Raw genomic sequence first — 22924 nt, 5'->3', positions numbered from 1 at the left:
GGAACACATTTCAACTGAATTCTGACCCAAAAGGTAAGAGAAAACTTTACATCACACTGAGCTTTAGATGTTACCTATGATTGCAAACAGATGCATTTATTTTTGAAAAAGCTTCTTATGCTACTAAACAGTAATATTAATTTATTAAATGTCTGGAAGACCGGTTTTACTAAACAGCCAACCAAACTGTGTTTACAGCTTCTAATTTTGCATATATACATGGTGGTTTTAACCCCGTTATATAGTGGCTTCAAAGTACTTCATAAACAGTGTGTAATGTTCATGCCAACAAACAATCTGTTCCACTGCTGCTTATCCTCACTTAAATACAGCAACCCTTAGTCAAGATAATGAACATATGTTTACCTTAACTCTATCTCTTAAGTTTTGCCCGAATACAAATGCTTGCTGTGCATTTAGTTCCGCCTTCTCACAGCTGTCATCATCTGAAGTATTGTTGGACTCTTTTTTCTGACATTCTCCTGCCTAAAGAAAATAAATTGAAAACTTTAGCCTAGGTAATTGAGTTTATTTAAACGAAACCCACATATTATGAAATGGTGAGGCACACAGTCATTTACAATGACAAGCCAGTAACATCTCCAGAGCTACAAGGCAAATTTTACATTTAAAAAAATCCTCTGTTGTTGTTTAGAACGTCTTTCTTAATGAATCACAGAATAGTTAAGGTTCAAGGGGATCTCTAAATTGTTTGGTCCAAACCGTGCTCAAAGCAGCACCAACTTCAAAATTATGCTAGGCTACCTAAGACCTCATACAGTCAAGTTTCAAAAAAATAAAGGATGGCAGTTTTACAGTTTGCATAGCCTGGTTCAATGTTCAACTGCACTAAATACGGCAGTTTTGTCCTAATACCCAACTGGAATCTCCCTTTCCCACACTTGCAGCCTCTCATTTGTTTGGTAGGCACTTCCAAGTCTCATTTTATCTTGCTACAGCCCACCACTAAATAGTTGAGGAGAACAACTCAATTCCCCTCCTCTAGTCCAAGCAGAACATACTCAGCTTTTTCACTCTCTCATCAGACATCATGTGCTCCAGCCACTAGTCACCTTAGTGGTTTGTAAATGCCTTTCATTTACTGGCAAGCCCCAAACTATACACCCACCAGTAGCAAGTAAAGGGGAATAATCACTTTTCTGAACCTAACGGCTGCAGTCTTAGTAAAGCAGATCAGTGTGTTGTCTTAATCAATAAAAGGATGCACCGCTCATTCATGTTCAACTTGTTGTTCGTCACTGTTGCACAAGACCTCAAGGTTCCTGAACCACTTGCTGTGCTAAGGACCTTCTAACTGCACTTCTGCATTAGCAGCTCTGTAACCTTTCACTGCAGCTGCCACGGCAGTGTTTTCCAGAGCACCTGTGGCAGTATTTTCTCCTATTATTCTCATCCCATTATACTCAGGGCCTTGCACCTGCAAACCCCTATAGTGGTGTTGGGAAGCAATTGCTTCCCAGCACAGGAATTGCCCCCTCCCTCTTCTCTCCTAATTTCCTACCCCATAGCTTTTGATTTACATTAGAAGACCCAACAATATGCACACACAAAGCCTAACAACTAATCAGCACACAGCAGCTGCCCCTCATTAAAGCATGCTCCAATCAGCACTAACAGCATCACACACACAAAAAAAAACCACAGGAGAAAGTTTGAGCATATCCTGATGAAAACTATATAGTTACTGCAGGAAGAGTATTATGGGGTACCACCTGCTCCACTGGAGAGTATGCCCGGGGGAAGATGCCTGTCTAGGGAGCCCCTGTCACTTGTCTTCCTGGCTGGCCCATGGGAAATTTTCCCTTTTCTTTCCCCTTTTGCTCTCCCCTCCTCCAAAATAAAATAACTGTCACCCTTAGAAGTAATACTATCAGCTATAGACCCTGCTAATAAATTCTGTACACAAGAACTTGTGTCAACATCCTTTGTGCAACACCAGGATCTCCAAGCACTTGTCTGCATAGCCACCAGTAGCAAGTAAAGGGGAATAATCACTTTTCTGAACCTAACGGCTGCAGTCTTAGTAAAGCAGACACATGGGTTATCTCACCCCAGGTACAGGACTGCATTTGTTGACCATCAGTTGGTTTCTCTTGGCTCATTTTTCCAGCCTGCTGAGATCCCTCTGCATCCCTGCCTTCCAACATATTGACCATTTTCCCCTTCCCTCAGTTTACTGGCACCCACAAACTTAGTAAGATTCATTCTACCTTGCCAGGTTGTTCATGTAAACATTAAATAGTACTGACCTCAGTATCAGCCCTAAAGGAATGCCTCTAGTAACTGGCTGCTCATCAGACTTTGAACCACTGACTACTACCCTTGAAGCTCACTGGTTCAGCCCACTTTCCACCCACTTTAAATTCCACCCAACCAGTACATTTCTCTCCAATTTCGCTATGACAATAATACTGGAGACCATCCATGCCAAAGACCTTGCTAAAGTCAAAGCCAACAAGTATTGCTCTCTGCACAGCCAATCATCTCAGAGCGGGGGGGGGGCAGGGCGGCTGGAAATCAGGTTGGTCACCATGTTTTATCCATGCTGGCTGTTCTCAAGCACTTTAAGGTGCTTCATATCCTAGGACTCCTTCACCAGGAAGGGAGAGGAAGGAGAGCAGTTTCTACTTTCCTGGATCCTCCTTCTTGCCCTTCTTGAAAACGTGTGCCATGTTCTCTTCTTCCCCAGTAACAGGGACCTCCCACAGTACCACAACATTTTGATGATAGGCGGTGGTCTCACAGTAACACCAGCTAGCTCCCTCAGTGCCCATGGATGCATCCTGTCTCGTCCCATCTTAGATGGTCCTTAAGCAAATTTACTGTAATAAGTCACTCCCCCAAACCTTCCCTAAGAAAAGGGACCTGGTAGACCTGACAGCAGACCTCTCCAGTAAAAAACAAGGCAAAGGCATTGACTCCCTCAGATTTTTTTCATGTCTTTCATCACTAGGTTCCCTCCAACATTTGGCAGCAGGCCTACATTTTTCCTTCATCTTGCCTTTGCTGCTAATGCACCAGTAGAAGCCCTTCTTGCAGCCCTTTCATCCCTGGTCATTTCCAACTCCAGCTAAGCTTTGGATTTCCCAGTTCTCTCCCCACACATCCAGGCAATCCTTTTGTATACCTCTCGGGTACCTTGACTTCTTTTTTCCAACTTATGTACACTCCCTTTCTGTATTTAAGGAGCTCCTATTTCATCCACATTGGCCTCCTGCCACACTTACACGACTTCCTGCATATTGGGATAAACTACTCATTCTCTGAGGTGGTTGTCCATAAAGATAACAAGCTCTCCCGAGCCCTTCTGTCCTTCAGGATGCTACCAACAAGCTCGATGAACAAGCTGAAGTCTTCTCTCCTGGAGTTTGGGTCTTTACTCCGCTACTTATCTTCCCCACTTCCCTCAGGATCTCAAACTCCATCTCATAGCTGCTGCAGTCACAGCTACTCTCAACCTTTGTATTTCTAAGCAGTTCTTTGCTGTGAATACCAGGTCCAGCTGAGTATCTCACTGATCAACTTAACCAGCACCTGTATCAAAAAAAAAATCCCTGTCCTCAACTTAGTCCTAAAATCTCCAGGAGTATTTCTACCAGGACATGTTGCCATTATATCAGATGCCAAAGTACTTGAAGTTTCCCTTTAGAACCAAGGCCTGCAACTGTGAAGCTTCTAGTTCTCCAAGGGCTTTAGTACTTTCTTCTCTTGATCAGTCCAACTCTAGTGAAGGTTCACCTTAATCTCCTCCTTGTTGGCTTCCCCTCTGATCTTAACCTATAAAGCCTTGACCAACTCAGCACCTTTCCCAAACCAAACCCCCTGCATTCAAGCAGCTGCTTTGAGCATAGCAGAAACCATCCTCTTCTCATCTTTCCTGCTTTACTTCCTAAAAAGCCCATATGTATCCAGTGCAGTACTCCAGTTGTCCAAGTGAACCTCCTGTATCTGTGATCCCAGTGAGGTTACGGAACTGCCACTGCACATAGATCTCCAATTCCTCCTGTTAGTTTCTCATGCAGGGTGTTGTCGTCTACAGGTGCTTCAGATGGGCTGCCAGCCATGGCACTTTCCACACATATTGCACAGGGGAAAGAAAGCAGTGGGGAAAAGACACTGGATTGGGTCCAAAGGAGTTTTGCAAATCCCATTTTATGTTTAAGGGACATAACCTTTGCATAACCTAGCTGTATCATCCGCCTTCAGATTCTAATTCTGGCATTTCAAAGACATCCTTTTTCTGCCACTAGACTGTTCCACCAGTCAAGGGAGGTTGACTAGAAGGCTGTAGCTTGTACCCATCTATGGACTATGTGGCTTAGGGCTCCTGCAGTTTCCTGGGGATTTTCAAGACAGAGACAAGGCCTAGCCCAAATAGGTACAGGTTGCCACTGAGATGCTCAGAGTAGGACAACAACCAGATAGAGAACATTCCCACCCTGCTACCTTGTATAAGCACAAGACGGATACCTCAAAGAAAAATCTTTTCTGCCAGTAAAATAAGACCATGACTCACATCTGCTCTAACAAGGGCAGACCAGGCTCATACATAACTGCAAAATACCATGTACTTGCCCTCAACAAGGAAGCTTTGTCTCTGTGGTACATCAAATCTATGCCACAGATCTGCACATACAATTACTAATATGAAACTTAATTCCAGACGATTACCATCGCTCTTATCAAGCAATCTAATATTCTGCAGAGACTCCAGCATTTAACACAACTACTGTATGAACTCCAATTACTTTTATAGCTGTGCTAGAAAGCTTCAGGCAGATGGTCCATCCTGACTACAAATGCCAAGACAATGAAGAATATCCCACCGCACTCCTTGGTAAAATCGCAAGTGTTCAGTTATGAAGCTTTATACCATTTAATGTTTAGTTTTCAGCAATCCTTAACATCTAGATTTAAAAGCTTTCTTCTATCAGAGAACTTCCTCCCAGGTCAGTATTTCTGGACTTTGATTAGAAAAGTCAAAAGGACTTTTGGATGTTAAAGATACATAGAGGGTCTCCCTAATGACATACACAGAGGTAACAAGCATGTCCCACAAAGACTTCATACTGATCCATGCAATGAATTTACTTACTGCTACTTAATTATGGCAGTAGCCTTTCACTAAACCTTAAGAGCCATTCACGCTTGAAGTCTTTCTGCTTAGATATTCAGATTTCAAAATTGAGACTTGAATTTCAAATAAACCATTGCATACTCTTGCATTGCTAACAGTACTACTTCTATGCTCGACATGGCAAAGAACTACCCGCTGTCTGACGAAGCTATCAAAAAACCCCCCACCCTCAAAATGCCCAAACATCCTCCTCATGCTCTCAGTCAACATATCTTAAAATGCCAATGGTTAGCTCAATACCTGCAGGAAAGAAAGGACTGGACACACTTTGCACAGAAGAGGGAAGGAACTATTTCATTACTTTCCTTTCAAGATACCGAATAAACAACTTTTAATGCACTTAGATGCCTTTTCCTCTAGCTGAAGCTTTTCAGCCCCTCATTACCTGCACTCTCCCTCCACCATTTCTGGAATTTATTTGCTGCCTCTGGGTTTTTACCCACTATCAGCTCCTGTCTAAGCTTCTTTATGTGTTACTCATTCACTTCAGTTGCCTGTATGCTTTCCATCCTCACATTTCCCAGCACCATTCCACATTCAATTGTCAGAAATCAAGACAACACCAGTAAAGCCATCATCCATGGGCAGGGGACCACTTTTTGCTAGGCAGTCTGAGAAGGAAGACTGAACGCGTGCAACGTAAACTGCTCAGTTCGCCCAGCTCAAAACCAAAGCCTTTTCAGACGGGAATAGGAATTCAGTAAATGCTTCTTAGTCTCTGGCCTGACAGGAACACCAGGCAGACCTGGCAACAGCCACTGGAGGAGACAGCTTCCCCCCCCTGCCCCCTAGAAGACGATTCCCTACTCTCCTGACCCACTCCCTGCACACAGAGTAAGAGATGAACCTGCAGGAGGAAGATTTATTTCTTCATGCAATCTGATCAGATGAAAAAGCAGTATTCTGACTATCAGTCCACTAACCAAGACACCCAAATTACAGGAATCTAATGTCTATGGTAGGAATGGCATCACTCAAGCAGCAGTAAGATTTTACAGCAAGACTGGAAATAAGGCTAGACGGACTAAAAGGAACCAATGAGAGTAGAAGCAGAACTGAGCAATTTTTTTTATATTTTGTGAGGGAAAACAGGTATGAAAACCATCGTAAACTGTGGATTCAGTAAATCTTTGTTACAGTTTGAGTTAGTAAAGATAAATATAACATACTATTAGGACAGTATAAAATCTACTGCTACACCTAAAGTGTACTACCATAGTATGGATAGATAAGGGGGCTATCACTGATGAAACTGCACTCACATTACTCACATTCAGATTCTGAACAGAGAATACTATTTTAAAGTGTGTCACCTTTATTGTCCTTCCAATCCTTCTCCAACTCACCTTGTCTTCAGAGTCAGAACTTTTCAGTGTTGCATTACTTAGTGATTCTGATGTGGCTGCAGAATCTGGCAGGATATTTACACCATTGGTGCCACTGCTGAGAACTGCAATAAGGAATGAGAAAATTATAAGTTCTCTAGATAGTTAGATTGTCCTAAAAGTAGTAAGTTTTCTATAGCAAATTGCATGCTGTTTTCTTGTTTAAGTCCATGAAACATTGCAATGTAAACTCCAAGTTCCTATAGTATTTTGCAAGAGACATGAGGACCACAATTCAGCAATTCTTAGCAGAATCAAAATTCCAAATGCAGAAAACCAAGTCAGCAAAGAGACGCTTAATCTATACAAACGCTGCAGGGACTTCAACACATACAACTTCAGGCAACCACCCTGCTCCAATCTAATACTGTTCACAGCCAGCAGGGCTCCTCTTTGGACTGATCTAGCTACTTACATACTGAACTCCCACTGAAAATTTGTTCCCCAATATTAAGTCCTCTGTAGAGTCCAATCTGTGCCAACAGGCATGCTAAGAAATCAAGCTAGAAATGTTTGGTTCTATGCCAGATTCAGCATTAACTGAAGTTACTTCTGTTTCAGTTAAACTGAACTTCCAAATAACAAAAGGCAGGGGGCTGGGGAAACATAGGAGTTTAAGAGACACAGACACCTTGAACAGGTTTTGTTTTTTTTTTACTTTAACTTCCAGTTTTCAATGATGCCTATTTCTATTAGCTATATCAAATTCCATAACAATACAATAAGCATAATATACATGACCAAACTAAGAATTAAAAGTGTATCTCAAAGTCCCAACTCCAAAATGGTCCCCAAGCCTAGAGGTACCTCCTAGTGAATTAGGCATTTTACATCACTGTGCAGCTAGCTGAAGTCTAGCACTACTGTTCAATTGATCAGCAGTAGCTTATTACACCATGGGTCAATGCTGTCACTCTTAAAAAGTATTTTTATTCCAAAAACCAAGCATGGACTACACCCAAGTTAGAGACCTGGCAACATCAAACAGTCATCCTATAAAAAACCTGAAGGTTCAACTGTGTTATCCCTTATGTAACACAGATATTAACATTTAAGATGTTTCTTTTCTGAAAGGAGAAACATAACAAAACAAAGGCAGATGCTGAGTAAAAACAAACCGCTACACTAAGCAGATTTTGTGTTTTTGTTCTCCCTCTGCAGTATTCTAGAAAGCAAAAGCGTTATTTACCCATCTGCGAGAAAGCTTTTGGCTGTGGTGCCTGTAATACTGCTGGACGTAGCACACTTCGCTGCTGTTCCTTCGGTTTCTGGCTAGGGAGACCTGCAAGTACAAAGTTTTTTCAAGAGCTATAAAGCTTTAAAGATGCAAAAATTCAACTTCATCTAGTCTTCTCTGTAACTGCTTTCAACAGAACATACAATGGAAAACCAGACATTTAAAGAGCTTCCACCCCCTTCTTTCCCATCCATCACTCAGCCTCAAAATAGAATTAGTCCCAAATAGAGAAGACAACTTCCTAGCATTAAAAGACACTTTTAAAATATATTCTCTACCTTATCCAGGAAAGCACAGGAGAGTTTATGACAATGACTCAGAAATAAAAGTCAAAACTTAAGAGAAATGAACAATACACAAGCAATCCTACTTATTCACTGACATATTATTCAACTACACATTCCAAGTCTTCTTTTCTCCTTCCAAGGAAGTCATTTCCAGATACTGTAAACGGTATTTTTTCTGTTCTTCGTACAATCAAATGTATTGGTAGTGTAATAATCTTACATGTTGTTTCATTTAACAACCTTTTGGCTTTTTGAATTAACCTAGCCTCTGGTTTGCTATAGTAAGATACACAGCACTACAATTCTTTAATTCCTCTCTGACTCAAAAAGCCAACTGACCTTAAACAACCTAATAAAAAAATCTGTACATCAACTCTAGAAGGTTATGGCAATCCCAGAAGGTTCAGTTTTCTTCATTGAACAAAACAAAGATGAACTCTTGATCCAATAAAATACTGCAACAGAAGTTACTCATAGCAACTCAGCTGAATATTCTGCAAGCAGTTCCATTTCAGGCCACCCATATTCAAAGGGCATGACAACACCCGAAATATAACAATGATCCTCAGTTCAACCATTCATATGTCAGCTCAAAAAACCTTGTTTTTTTTTAAACTTACTACTCTTCCTGCAAACAAAATAAACACTTTCCATACATACATATATAAAACAAATAACTTCCATTACCAAAATAGTTTTTTTTTTCTCTTAAACTCCTAAGGACCTGTAATATTAATGTCTTTCCTATACTGGCTAGGTCTACATGAGTAAACAGGTAACTCAGTAAGAGCCAAACCACATAGCCAAACTGTACAGCAGAACAGGTAGGATCAAAGACCTGACATCCACACTATCGTCAAAAGCCAGGGAGAGGAGGAAGTGAGGAGTAAACAACATTTCAGACTCCGTTCTAGCCTGGTCCCAGACTGAGTGCCCATTAATGGCTGGAACTTGTTCAGTGCACTCCTGGAACACCCCTTTTGTTCCAGTTTGCTACCAAAGGAATTCAGTTCATAGAGCCCAGGACTACTCTTAAGAATTGAATCAAAGCATGCTAAGCAGAGACAACTGGGAGATACGTTTCAGAAATGCATGACTGATCCAAGCCAAAATTTGGATGTGTGTATACACATTACACAGTGGATATGGGCATAACCGCTCTGGAGAATACAAGATTTTTTTTCTGCATAAACACAGGTATTGCCACCTGCCAGTTACAATAGCAGTTTGAGGAAACTCCTAAATAAAATGCTTGCACTGGTTTCTTTGTACTGCTGCAGAAAACATTGAACTCACCTGCACTAGGTGCCTGACCATGAATAAGTATTGGTGGCTTCAGCCGGAATCCACTGCTCTTTTCCTCTAGAAGCAAAATACAAAATTAGAAGGACATAGCGGTAACATACTACATACATTCAGTCAGTCATAAAATTCATCATGCTTTCCCCATTGTAACAACCCAAAAGTTTTATAAATATCCAAAGTCATAAGGAGATTCCCAAAGAACAAATTCCCTTCTTCCAGAAGGAGTCTGAATTTTCAGTGATCATCACACCAAATATACATCAAAGGCAGAAATACAAGTTGTTGCAAGAAAAAAATTCAAAACCATTTTGCAGAGAAACATGAAACAGACCATTTTCACAAGAGAAATGGAGTTCCTTCTGTGAAGGACTTAGAGGTACTTAATAGTGAGAATCAAACTAAAGAAAGGACAATCAAAAGTATGACTCAACATGACAGCTGCTAACAAGCACCCAATTGCTAATTATCACAAATTAAACTTCATTGCTTAATATTAGTATCTTGTAATTCCATTAGCTTTTGCCTTATGCTTTTATATGATGAAGGTAAAAGAAATTCCTTTGCTTGTACTCACTACAGTTAAGGCTTTTAGATAAAATACCAAAATCTCAAAATATTCATAAATCCACAGCTATTACAAAATGAGTTCCTAAGAACTTAAAAGGTATAATTATAAAATGTTTCATTTTAGGGGCATAATGGCTGTGCTCAGAATAAGACAACTCAGCACCTTACCATCTTACTGTACTTCATTATTCTCATGCCATTTAAGCAAAAGATAACAGTGTGCTATACAGCGATATTAACACAACCAAACCACAGAACAACAGTGATTAACAAAATAAGTGGTACTGTCAACACAGGGTTCACAGGTCATGGCTGAATATCGTCATGACCATAGATTATGGTTCATTTGATTTTCAATACCAAAAAAACCAGTATCCAAAGTAGATAAATGAAAGTTTCCCTTAAGTTTTATCTCGAGGTTAACAGGTGGGCATAGAGTCATATTGCAGTCTTCCACCACCACTCCCAAAGCATTTAAGAATTTTGGTATTTGTTATTTCAATTACCTCCAGCAAGCACAAAATCAAGCAATGAAGCGAGCAAGAGAACAGCTGTTAAGATCAGGACCATCACAACATCCATTCTCCCAGACAGGGTCTTACATCTGAAGTGTCAGAGTACTTTGGATCATGACAGCCTGACAGCAGTTTGCCAAGAAAAAGCAGAAAAATGAGGAAGCTAACCTGGTTCTGAGTCAGAATTGCCTGTAGAGGGTTCACAGAAGCTTGATGGCATGAAGACGTTGTTCTTTGTTACTGCAGTCAAGGAAAAATAAAAATAAAGAGAAGTTGTGTATGTTGTTCTTAATTATAAACTCCATTCCCAGACATATCAAGGCTGCAAATTGAAAACAATTTTTCTAGTCATTTGTCTTGTTTATTTTAGGTTTTTCTTTCTAAACTAAAACAGTATTACAGCCACAGAAGTAAATAGGTCATTGTCCATAAAATCCCCTTAGTTTCTCCTGAAAAAGAAAGAGCAAATTTCATTTATTCTGGAGGGAAGATAACACAGGATTCCCAGTCTGAACTGTATCTGAACTAGGAATCAAAAGTGACATTAGAATTTATAATTATAAAATACGTATAACATTTCAAAAGGCCTCTGCAGAGAGGGCTGAAAGGAGTGTAATGCTTGCTAAATAGTGGAAGCTAACACCTGGGCTCCTCAAAAGGCTTAAGAGTGATAGCATAGTTTGCACTAAGAGCTAGGCAACTTATGTTTGAACTGTTCTGCAAAGACAAAAATTCTACAGAAACAGAGGAGAGTACAGAGTATTTGCAGATGTCACATTTAAGAAGCATAACAGTCAACAAAAGAACAAAAAAATGTTTGAAAGGACAGGCAAAGGACAGTGTTTCCTTTCGACCCTTTGCTGGGACATAGAGAAGCGAGTAATGAGGAGTTTGGTCAAGGCCCTGGTTCAGCAGCTGAAGTACTTTCGGTGTTGTACAAAGAATCACAGACAATGCAGTTTATGAAATACTATGATCAGAGCAGGAGGTAGAAGCATCAAGAGTCACAAGGCAACAATAGTAGGTTGGGGTTTTTTGTCTCCCACAGATCATCTTGCATGAGGTAAAGTATGCTATTTATCAGCTCTTTTAGCTTTTATGAGGCTATGGAAGAATAAGTATGTTGAAAAGAGAAAGGAAACTCATCTCTGAACACCATTATACTAAAAGATGCAGCACTTGCCTTTTGTATTCAAGTTTTAGATTTTTTTTCATATTTGCTTCTTTACTTTAATTCCATCTTCTCTTTTTATTATGGCCTGCCCTAAGCTTAAACATGACATAGGTTTCATGTAAGCAAAATTTCCCTACCCTTGAAAGAAACATAACCCCACAAACAATTTAAGAGGTTTGGAAAGTGAAAGATTTTCTGAAAACCAAGGCCATCAAATACTGTCATCAATATTCAAAGAAGCCTTTATGGAAGTTGCAGTTCCAATCAAAGTTGTCACTACTTGACATTGTCACACATCAGAAGAGAACAAGAGTGTCAAACAGGGAATAAATGACCATATCCAGTCAAAGTGCATTAGCCAAGCAGGTGCTGAGAAAGTATACTGGGGTTCTGAAACATCTAGTATTTAACCATAAAAAGAGCCAAATAAACTGTTTTCCTCCACTTCTTAACAAATGTTAGCATTAACCGATATCTGAGATTTGAGAGATTCTAATCTCAAAAGATAAAGGCATTACAGACTAGAAGAGTTAGTGATTATAGGGAACCTAGGAATATAAGGTCCAATAAGTAAGGAAGCTCCTAACAGGCTATACACATTCTGTTATCCTAACAGAAAATCTACAGGCAAAAAACCCTATTCATTATTTTTGTGCAGAGTGTATTCTTTTACTGAGTGATCAGTAAGCAGATAGCAGCAACGTTGGTCCCCTGAACCATACTCAATTAAACAGGACTGCACCTTGAAACCTGCTAAATTGCACGCCAGAAAAATCTAGATCTTAAAGGAGATCTTAAGCAGCCCATAAAATATCAGCAACTACGTGTTAAATTCCATAGTCACTTACTTCTTCAAAATTAAAATCAAAGTAACTAGGTTTTCATCTTTTAGTCACACTTCCCGAATATGCTATATGTTAGAGGAGTATTTTTTACTGTTCTCTCCTTTACTGTTTTTCCCTCATCTCCTTTATTTCAACTAAGACAACGTAAACAAAGTAGTGAAGTCTCCAAACCTGCCCCAAGCACCGACACATCTTAACTAAAATAATTCTCGACCAAAGCTAGAAACTTATTGTCTGTGAAGAGAGAAGGCATAAATTTTAGAGACCAATCCTGTGGGTGAACACAAATATCAAACATGACCATTCCCGCGTATGTGAATTGCAAGAATTTACCCCAGCCTCCCCAGTGATTTTGCAGCCTTGACTGTATACACAAACAGGCAGTGGTCATTCTCTCTTGCATTTGCCAGGTGAGAATGTTGCTGAAGTGCACTGAATCCTCTCCACTTTAAAAGAAAAGGACTAAAACAACTTAAGCACGACCCAAGACTTGGAAGATTTGCCTAGCAGCAGAGTAACTAAGAAAAAGGTAGCATTTATATAAGTTTGTTAAGAAGCAACGTGATCACAACAAATCAAAGAGATTTCTGGTAAATTCTTCAATTTAACAGCAGAAGATTAAAAGCTGAAACTTTAAATATATATAAACTTACAGCTAGAAAATATTTAAAAAACGTATCTATCAACTCCTTTGGGCTTCACTGAATTTGCTAACACAGACCATAGAAAAAGTCGGAGTACATGGTTGCTGCGGTCTTAAACCAAAGCACAGCAGACAGTAATAACACTGCTGAAATGACTAGAAAAAGTATAAGAAGGAAACCCACCTCTCATACATATTGTAACAACATTTACCTGACTGAGAAGGAGGGAACTGAGTTAAGGATGAAGTTCTCTCACGCTTTACAGGTGGACAGTAGCTCCCATCCTCTCGATCAGATTCTGTAGAAAAAAGCAATTAGAGAAAACTCAAAATCCTGGAGACACATAAACTCATGTTTTTTAATCTTACAATCAAATCTCTTACCATCTCCATCTTCTGGACTTGATCCATCTGCTGATCTCTGAAATCAGATGACAGTGATAAAACAAAAATCACATACTGAATATTTCAATCTCTTTAGATACATCCCAGTGTTTTAATCATCAGTTTGGAGATTTTTTTCTTTACTGTCGATATACACTCAAGGCAAAGCATTATTTTTATGACTCACACGCAGGCATATTGAGTTTCACCCAGATACTATCAGATAAGATTAACTCAAAATATTTCATTTACAAATAAGATACCTGAAAATTCATATTCAAGCACTAACATCCTTAGAGACTATGCAACAGTTACAGTTACAATTTTCTATATATTGAAAATCTGAAAATGACAATTTTCAAATTTGGTTTGATTTTAAAAATATCAGAAGTTCCAAGCTCATCATGAACATACCCATTATTTGGGAGTTCATTCCAAATCACTTTTCCTAATTAATGTAACTGACCTCAGTTCCTTCAACAAAAGGACAGCATTGGAGGAATGTCTTTCAAAGCACGGTTTATAAACCAGTACTGTGATATTTTGATAGGAATTACCAACAGATAGTCTCCTAGCATCTTCCACAGTACCAGGAACAAAACAGGAAGCACGACAGGCTACCAACTATGACAATATTCAAAAAGTCTTTGAACAAACGTTTCACATCTTTTCTGAGGATTTCTAGGTCTCTTCTCCTACTTGCTCTGCCAGTTCCTCAGCTAATATAATTTCCCTTGTTCCTGCAAAACATAATCCCATGATGGATTTCTTTCACTATGCAAGGTGACCAGGGCAGCATTAGCACCTCCATCTCATTACAAAAAACCTCTTGACATACTGGACCTTCTCTCTAGTCCAACACTACCCTTTCATCCCACTCCTGCCCCAGGATACACACACAGACACCTCGCCTTCACAGTCTCACTTCAGAGCTTGGCTGACCTGGGGAGGAACGGCAGCTCACGGACACAGCCCGCAGCAGCCCCAGAGCTCATCCTTCCCCACTGCAACTAGTCACGCTTTGGCATGGAGAACAGGCACACACACAAGGATCAGGCAACATACAACAGGACTGATTAAGGCTGCACAGGACTATCATCTGAAAGACATACCTTGGATTAAGAATACCAGAAAGTACAAAACTTTCTAAATATATGCAGTGCTAAATAGAATCTAGATACTACTGTACTATTAGTATTTCACTCAATGCTAATAAAAACCCATTTACACTGCATTTTGCCTGTGCAATTAAGTTTAAGGGTTTTTCTGTTTTGTTTTACATTAATAGAAGAGTATAGCTACTTCACTAGCATGCTAGTCAAGTACTTTTGAAACCTTTAGCATAGGGAATGAAAAGCTATTGACAGTTCGGGAACACAAACCCCCCACATCCACACGTATCTATCAGCCCAATCGCATTAATACTGTATTTGATGAGCCATGCTCTTCCTACACAATTGGTCAAGTACTCCACACTACTGGAAGATGATCTTAATAGGCATCTCCCTTGCCATCATACACTAGTTTCCCAAAAGATAAGGCTAAAGTGGAAAACCATGATGTCATCCATTTCAGTAACCAGCATCTGAAGTCAGGAAAAAAAATGTTTTGCACAGAAAGTGTTGTCACACATACCAGCAATTTGTTTCAATTTTTAGCAAAAATCCTGAAAGCAAAAGGAAACCATTTGGTAAAAAAATTTGCATGAATGGAACTGCAGATCTCTGTGAAAAAAGCCTTAAAAGTCAACAAGTGATTTCCCCCTGAACTTCAAAAACTTAAGCTGTTTCTAATATGTGCAGTATTCTCAATGCTCAAGTAACACAGACAAAAAAAAAAATCAAACTTGTATAGCACAAGCTTCAAATTATCACATCATTGTAATTTCATTAACTGATGCAAGCACAACTAAATATACCATCACTACATTTAGTGGGCAAGGAGCATCAATATCCAAAACCAACCATGTAGCCTACTGAGGGCAAAGCAGAGCTAAATATCTACTCTCTGAATTATTTCCATGCTTCCTAGTCCAAGAGTTTTAGGAGATTAAAGCTATGCAAGAGCCCACATGACAAGTGTTACAGCAGTTACTGACATTGCCAACCCTAGTCAAAGTAGATGCTGCACAGAAGTAAAAAAGGACTTCCCTTTCTCTCAAATGTATTTAGATGCCTATGTAGCAAAAAATATCTAGATCATTTGGTATGCTACTCCCATCCTTATCCATTCACTCACTGCTCACACTGTCAATTATTGCTTGGGGAAGTTGGGACAGACCTTGCAAATAAATCCTACCAGAAAAATGCAACAACAGATTTAAATCTTTCATAGACTCAGGAATTTAAAGGCCGGGGAGAAAAAATTCATAATCCCTTAGGTTGATCCCCAAGCACAGACAGGCCAAAGAACCTCATTTATGTCCACCTCAGTACTGAAACTCCTGCCTGAGCATTTAAGATATTCAGGTTCAATTTTCTGTTTTCAAATGAATGAGAATATACACAAGTTACTCCACTGCAGAGCTACCAACACTACTGGGAACTGTTTTTTAATTTTTTTATACTCAGCATCCAGTAAGAGACACACACCACTCTGTTTCCTTGCTTTTATTAAAACATTTGCTGTCAATATTCCCTCCCCATTACTTGGGCATTCACCTATCAGGTCTCCTCAACCTTGGTTAAATCTCAAGTTTTCTCATTATAATAATGCTTTCACCAATGACCAATTTGCTCTTACAGATCTTGAAAAATATTCCTAAATCCTTCATAATTAGAAGGCTTGCAAGGAAATAAAGCTGTATGCATACCTATATGACAAACATGGAATAACCTGCAGTGAGAAGCCAAATGCTTGAGGCAGCAAGATGGTTTCTCTCCTCTCCAGTCTGCCTCTACCCACAGACCACAGAGGAATCCAGAGCCAAGATCTCCATAACTCTCAGCATCTTTGGTCAAACCTGACAGAAGGTTAAAGGTAGATGGTGTGGGGGGGTGGGGGTACACCGATATACTGTATTAGCATAAGCTTTATTTTCTTATGAAGCCATACTATAAAATAAGTTACCACCACAGCCAGAAGTTGCTTACCAGTGTTGCTTATTCAGGAAAAGCTGAATAGACAAAAATAGGGGGAATATATGCGTGACAAACAGTTTACTTGACAGACTGGAAAAAACATCAGATTACAATTCATGACAATAAACAGCAGTCCAGCCTTTCCATATCAGGCCTCTCTTTCCAGGCTATTCAATCTGTACTTTAGAGCAATAGACATTTTACACAAGTATACTACACAACAGAAATGAAAGCCAGGACTATCTCATCCTATAAGGAACCATTAAGGTGACTCAACTTCTCTCCGTTCAGTTATTTGAAGTTAGAAGCTGAAGACACACTTAAACCAGTAACATCAAAATCCAACCTACAATTTACTCCTTATTTAAGAACAGAAGCCACCTTTCACTTATTCCCTCCTCCCTACTTTTAGAAATCCAGCTACAGAAAAGTTACAAATATTTCTAAATAGAGGCTCCTACAATTCTGACTCATTTATAATTAACCAAATTACCTTTTTAAAGGCTACCAACTGCTTTTTAAAAGTGCAAGTGAAAGTCATTAACCATCCCATACTGAAGTACAAACACTGCTTCTTTATACCCATTACTTCCTCACACAGTTATTACAACAAACTAACAGAGAACTTACACAAACTTCAAATTTGTCAGGTTTTGTTTATTCACAATAATGAACAGAAACAGGGAAGGCAAGGGAGAATTCAGGTAAAGCAAAAAAAGGACAACGTAATTAGGTGAAATCTCTAAGAGTACACTTAGAGTGTTTATCTTTGAAAAAATACATTTAAGATGCAAAAAGTCATACATAAAAGGACTTCAGAGCATGGTACAGCAAGTCTGCAATCCAGACACTCTGCACATTTATAAGCATTATTGAATTGCCATAGCTGTTGCTTAAAAGCTATTCTAGAACCTCTTAACCAATGGAGTCCTGCTGGCACAGCTACATGCTGCTGTAGGCTGGCTTGGATTAGACAGCTGAAAGTCAAGACATCATAATCAGCTCTGCAAGAGGCCATATCTCTGGTCACACCATGTTAATGTCTTAGCAAAAATATCTGCCTGTGCATGTACAAACAATACCGAGTAAACAATATGCAGTGTCTCTTCTTCAGAATTCAGTCTTAATTCATCTTCCCAACGTCCTGGGAAGATTACATGAAGCTTTCTGCTCCGGCAAACCAGTATGAGCACTCTGAAGATGCATCGACCTTCTGTATATTTCAAGGTAAGAGACAGTTTTACACTAAGAAACTGGAATAATTTGAAGAATGTTTGCCAATGCATATGAAGGCCAGTTACATGTCTATACTGAGCACTGTACTATTCCATAAATTTAAGTGAATGGAGTAAAGTTCAATGATGCATAGATGTGTTGTGTACAGCCAAGAATCCCTGCATACATTCCCCAACAGTATTTTTGGTTCTTAGATTTCTTTCAGACCTGGATTAACTGGGGTAAGATATTCTGCTCTTTAAGAACATGTCTAAGATAATGACCACTTGCTGCAGTTTTCCTGCAAGTCTGGTTAATACAGTTCTCTTGGCCAGTTTTAGTAACACTGGCAATTTCGTATGATAGAAAACTGACATAGGAGTCTGACTACATTTACCAGCTATATTTTAAAATATAGCTTTGAAAACTTTAACTTTCAAAAAAAGAATTGAAATAGAAAAATTTCTGCAGCAGGTCATCAAGCAACACCTGACAGTCTGGACACCAAAAGGTGCTTAACCTACAGCTGTTTGTACCTTGTCATGACAATCCATTTGGCATGAGTTTACTTGAAATGGCCCATTCTTCGAAAAAAAAACCTAGTGCAAGAAAAGGGCACAGGTACTGTGTGGAGCAGCCTTAACAGGCAAAGATCTATCAAAGAGTACATGCTAGTGTGTGTGGTCACAATGAGCAGTGACTCACCCGCACCAAGAAAACACAGTCACCAACCAGAAAGATTACTACAAACATTTAAAATTGCTCTGAAAGACTGTATGCTAGGAGTCATTTAATCTTTCAAAAAAAATTTTGCTTCACCATCAGTAGAAAAATCTTAAATTAACAGCACTGACAGCTTTTCCTACCTCAAGGTACTGATTTTTTTTTTTTCCCCCAAGTACCCAAATTCAAAATTCTGCATTAGCATCTTTCTTGCTGCTTTTAATCTGTTAAGTGCATTACAGGTTGGCATGACAAGCTCCTGTTTATATCCAGTGGAAACAGAACATTAGCTGCTCACTTTGTCAAGCTGCAGCATTATGGCTCAGAGGGAATAAACAAACCTCCTCTAACTGCTTGAAGCAAATCCCTCATATATACCCGCTTTCTCACTCATTTAGAAGAGCTCTTATCCTTAGCAAACACACAGTTTACACCCTAAATTTTAAAATTAATACTTGATGTGTCTTCTGTAATTACACCCACTAGGGAATCCCAAACAAATTTCATTTCTACTAATTGAAACAACAGCTTAGAAGGGGACTAACGCTTGAGATCAAACCACCAGACAGATAGTGAGCTGCACTACCTAAAGTTAACAGTAACAGATTCCTCCTAGTAGAAGGGACTTTTTTCTTTAATCCCCTCAGCAGCAGAAGTACTTGGTAGGTTCACACTTACCCCTGCCAGTTCTTGTTGAATAGGAGCAAGCTGGGCTTCAGAAGCGGGACTCAGGGTAGCACTGACTGAGGCAACAGTGGGAGCAGGGTGCTCAGAGTCGCGCTCACCAGCTGATTCTTTGTGACCCAGACCATGGTGGGGGGGCTCAACCTCTCCCTGGGGGTCCTCGCCTGAGTCCGACAAACCTTTTTGCTCTGCAGGGGACTGGGAGCAAAAAAGACAACGTCCCTTCAATGCAAGGCTGCAACATGAGAGCAGTCGTCCTAGTGAGAGGATCTGCTAATCCCTTTATAAATTCCACTGTTTTCACAGTATGGCAGAAGGAATTGCTTGCTGCAATTAAAATACGCACAAACCAGGTAACAGAACCTGCTGACTGAATTAGCCTCCCCTCCCCACAAAAAACATCAGTTGGAGCAAATGCTCTTTGAGAGTTACCTAAAAATGTCAGTGTCCCCAACAAAAGAGCCTTTTTGCCAGTCACAGGGTTGTTGGGGTTTAACTCCTCCTTCTCTCAAGGCCTAAAGGACAGCTAATTGCTTTTACCCCCCAGATTCAGACGTAAGAATTAAATAGACAATTATTGTAAATAACTGTGCTTCACTGCTTCTTCAGACCACGTTTGAGGGAGGCAGGGTTGATTATAAAATTCTCCAGAGAAATTCATTATAACATTCACACAAGACACAATCCTTTCATATTCGTGTGATGGTGAATTATCTGAAAAGCAACACCAATGTTTTCTTTTGTAAATTAAAAAGTTTGCATATCTATTTTGAGGAGGGGGGTGATAGGATAGCTAGTGCACACTAATTGGATTTGATATTTGCTGAACTTCTGCCACAGACTCTTTACATTTCTTCAGATCATTTAATGTTGCAGGTCCCCACTTGTAGAACAAAAATTAAGTATTACCATATTCTGCACACATCTGAAGAATGAAAAAGTTAAAGGCTTTGAGCCTGAACAACTGTATTGTGATAAAGGACTACGTTATAGTCCATGGACAATATGCAGGCCAAGGACATTCTCCCAGCTGTGATCTGTGGGCCAAGCCTCCTGGTGTCTCATGGTAAAGTATTTGGAGAATCAAGCAGTTAGGCAAAGATGTCACCAAGAAGCACATAACCTTGGCTTGCTCTCAGAAAGTATTCGGTAGAATGAAGAGAGACTAAAGCTCATCATTGCCCAGGTCCATGCAAAACAGAGTAAACAGCAACCTCAAAAATAAACAGCAGCTTTTAAATCTTAAAGGCCCAAAGTTCTTCAGCTATGACTTGGCCTGTCCTCAAACAGAAGCAATTATTAAGAGACAGCGATACATGCAATTTTATCAGTGGGTTCATTTCAGTTCAGTGAATTTACTCAAGTTTTAAATCTTGCAAGAAATTACTATCATTAAGGCTCAAAATAGTCAAAATATGTTTAATGGAGATAACATTATGTCAGGTAAAGCTGGGGTTGCTGGATTTTTGTATTTTCAAAATTTTCTGGTTTTAATATGAAGCTGTTACTAACAGACCCAAACACTAACTTAAAACCTCACAGAACAAGAGAGAACAGTTAAAGAAACATTTTGTTTGTTGCCAAAAATTAAACCAAGTCTAGCACTCTGCTATTCTTACCTCTTTGGCTCAGAAGAGCAGCATGAAAAGGCTATCTGGAATTTGCCACAGCACTTACAACATATGTATGTCATTCATACATAAAGACAAAGGGTAAACACCTCAGTCCTCCACTTGACATTTTATACCCATTATTCCTAGTCCCTTTTTTATGCTAAGCCTCACTTTCAAAATTAACAGCATTCCAAACATCACTCAAAACTGTTTTCTTCGCCTTCAAGGGGAGCCAGCCATAAAAGTAGTACAAGAATTAAGTCGCAAGTTACCTGCATCACACTAACCACAAAAGCAATTATGCAAGCAGCAGCACTGGAGATCTGATTTTTCTCATGGCTTACATTGCATGTATCCTCTGGTCCTCCGCTACCTCAAATCCTCCCCACATACCTCCCCGCACAAACCTCTCCCCAACCCCTCTTCAATCCTGCCAAACCTTCTCAGGCCATCTGTGGGGCCAGAGGCAGTTCATGTGCACTGAGCAGAGATGGCAGGGCCACGCATACAACAGCAGCTCTCCCTCTGCAAGGGAGGTAATTTGGGTGTCACTCATTCAGTCAGGTTTCTAGTTTTCAGGAAATATGCAGAACAGTTTTAACACTTAAGCCTCTATCGCCTTGTCAATAGTTACCAGAATCTGCAAGCTTTTGGCTTGATGATCAGAAGAGAGACAGCAGCATAACCAACTTGGTGTGGCTTCCTAGCTGAAAGACTTCCCACTTCTCCAGTGGTCTGGAGAGCCAGACCACTACAGAAGAGATGACTGCAGTAGGACTGAACAGACCACAGACCCAGTCCAACTGCTGTACAGGTGATGGAGACAACCCTGCTGTTATTCACACAGCCTTTAAGAACCCAGGGTGGGGGATGGGACCCTAAAAACCATAGTGGGGAAAATGCGGAAAGCTATAACCAGAACAGCACTAGGAAATGGGGATGGGGAAGACCGTCCTTGTCAACAGCCAGAATGAACCTCAGGATGAGCTAACCATCACCAGGGATCTGGAGGCAACAGGGAACGATTAGGAAACTGTAGACAGACAGGCTCTGGTGCTGAAGATGACTAAGAAGATTCAGTGTCCATAAGCAGCAAAATAATGCATAGGAAAGGGTATGGAAGTGTTTCCACATAAAAATAGCTAAATACCTTATTATTCTTCAGCCATAATACACAGAATTTGGAGGGAAAAGAGCAGGAATATAAGTATGAAATCATGATTGGCATATAGGATGGCAATGCAGTGACTCCCACAGAGCAAGAGCTGGAAGGCATCAAATTAAACTAGGCTATAACAGGTTCAAAAAAACCAGCACAAAACTAAAGGAGACAAAAAGCCCATCCTGCTGAACCCCTTGTCAGAGGATCACACAGATGGTAATAGCTCACATGCTTGGGTTCAGCAAGCAATTGGAGAAATTCAGAAAAAAAAAATTCAAAAAAAAAAAAAAAGAGCCTCACCAGCAATTTACACTGACTTCTAGCTACAGATCATAAAATTGCTAATAATGCAAGAGGATGCAAGAACATTCAACACACTTGTGCTATATAACTAAAAGTGGAAATGATGATAAATTATTTTGCAAGTAATTCATATCAATACAGTTTAGAACATTTCAAAGTAGTCTAAGTAAACATGCATCAGATTTTAGTAATTCTTGTAATACATGGCAAGTGTTTTAGAAAGTGAAATAAGCAAGGTAACCTTCCAGCATAAATCTGATTTCTATCCTAAGCAAAACTAGAATAAGAGCTCCAGGACTCAGAAAAGAAACAAACCAAAAATAACAACTATTGCCAATCACCACTTTTATGCAGAAAAATCTGATGCCAAGATGAGAATTTCTTGGCCAGGTCAATACATAAAATTGTATTTTAAAAAAAATCAATATATTAAATGGATCAAAAACTACTGCAAGTTTCAGAATTTTGTGAATAGTGTGTGGTTTAAGTCATGGAAGGCAAAACCAACAAAGGCCTCAAGGATTTGTCAAACCAAAACTGCTCCAGACAGAAGTTTGCACAGCTGTTCTCAAAAAAACACATCCAAGGGAAACTGCAAGCTCTTAAAATTCATTTTAGTCTTCAGTCATGCTTACTATTGAAAG

General features: G+C 39.6%; 1 protein-coding gene across 1 annotated transcript in view; it reads right to left on the bottom strand.

Annotated features, from left to right (window-relative positions):
* The window catches only part of RANBP3 (RAN binding protein 3), a gene marked incomplete at its 5' end in the record, with an annotated part of 43427 nt that overhangs the window by 14487 nt on the left and 6016 nt on the right, over positions 1 to 22924 (bottom strand). The window contains 8 exons of the mRNA XM_009277062.1: positions 367 to 486; positions 6505 to 6608; positions 7733 to 7825; positions 9364 to 9429; positions 10623 to 10694; positions 13329 to 13415; positions 13501 to 13537; positions 19197 to 19400. Coding sequence (XP_009275337.1) covers positions 367 to 486; positions 6505 to 6608; positions 7733 to 7825; positions 9364 to 9429; positions 10623 to 10694; positions 13329 to 13415; positions 13501 to 13537; positions 19197 to 19400 — 783 coding nt within the window. The remainder of the gene's footprint in view (positions 1 to 366; positions 487 to 6504; positions 6609 to 7732; positions 7826 to 9363; positions 9430 to 10622; positions 10695 to 13328; positions 13416 to 13500; positions 13538 to 19196; positions 19401 to 22924) is intronic.

This window comes from Aptenodytes forsteri, unplaced genomic scaffold (genome assembly GCF_000699145.1).
Source record: "Aptenodytes forsteri isolate BGI_AS27 unplaced genomic scaffold, ASM69914v1 Scaffold274, whole genome shotgun sequence".
Classification (NCBI taxonomy): Eukaryota; Metazoa; Chordata; class Aves; order Sphenisciformes; family Spheniscidae; genus Aptenodytes; species Aptenodytes forsteri.
This window is presented reverse-complemented; position numbering and strand designations above follow the sequence as displayed.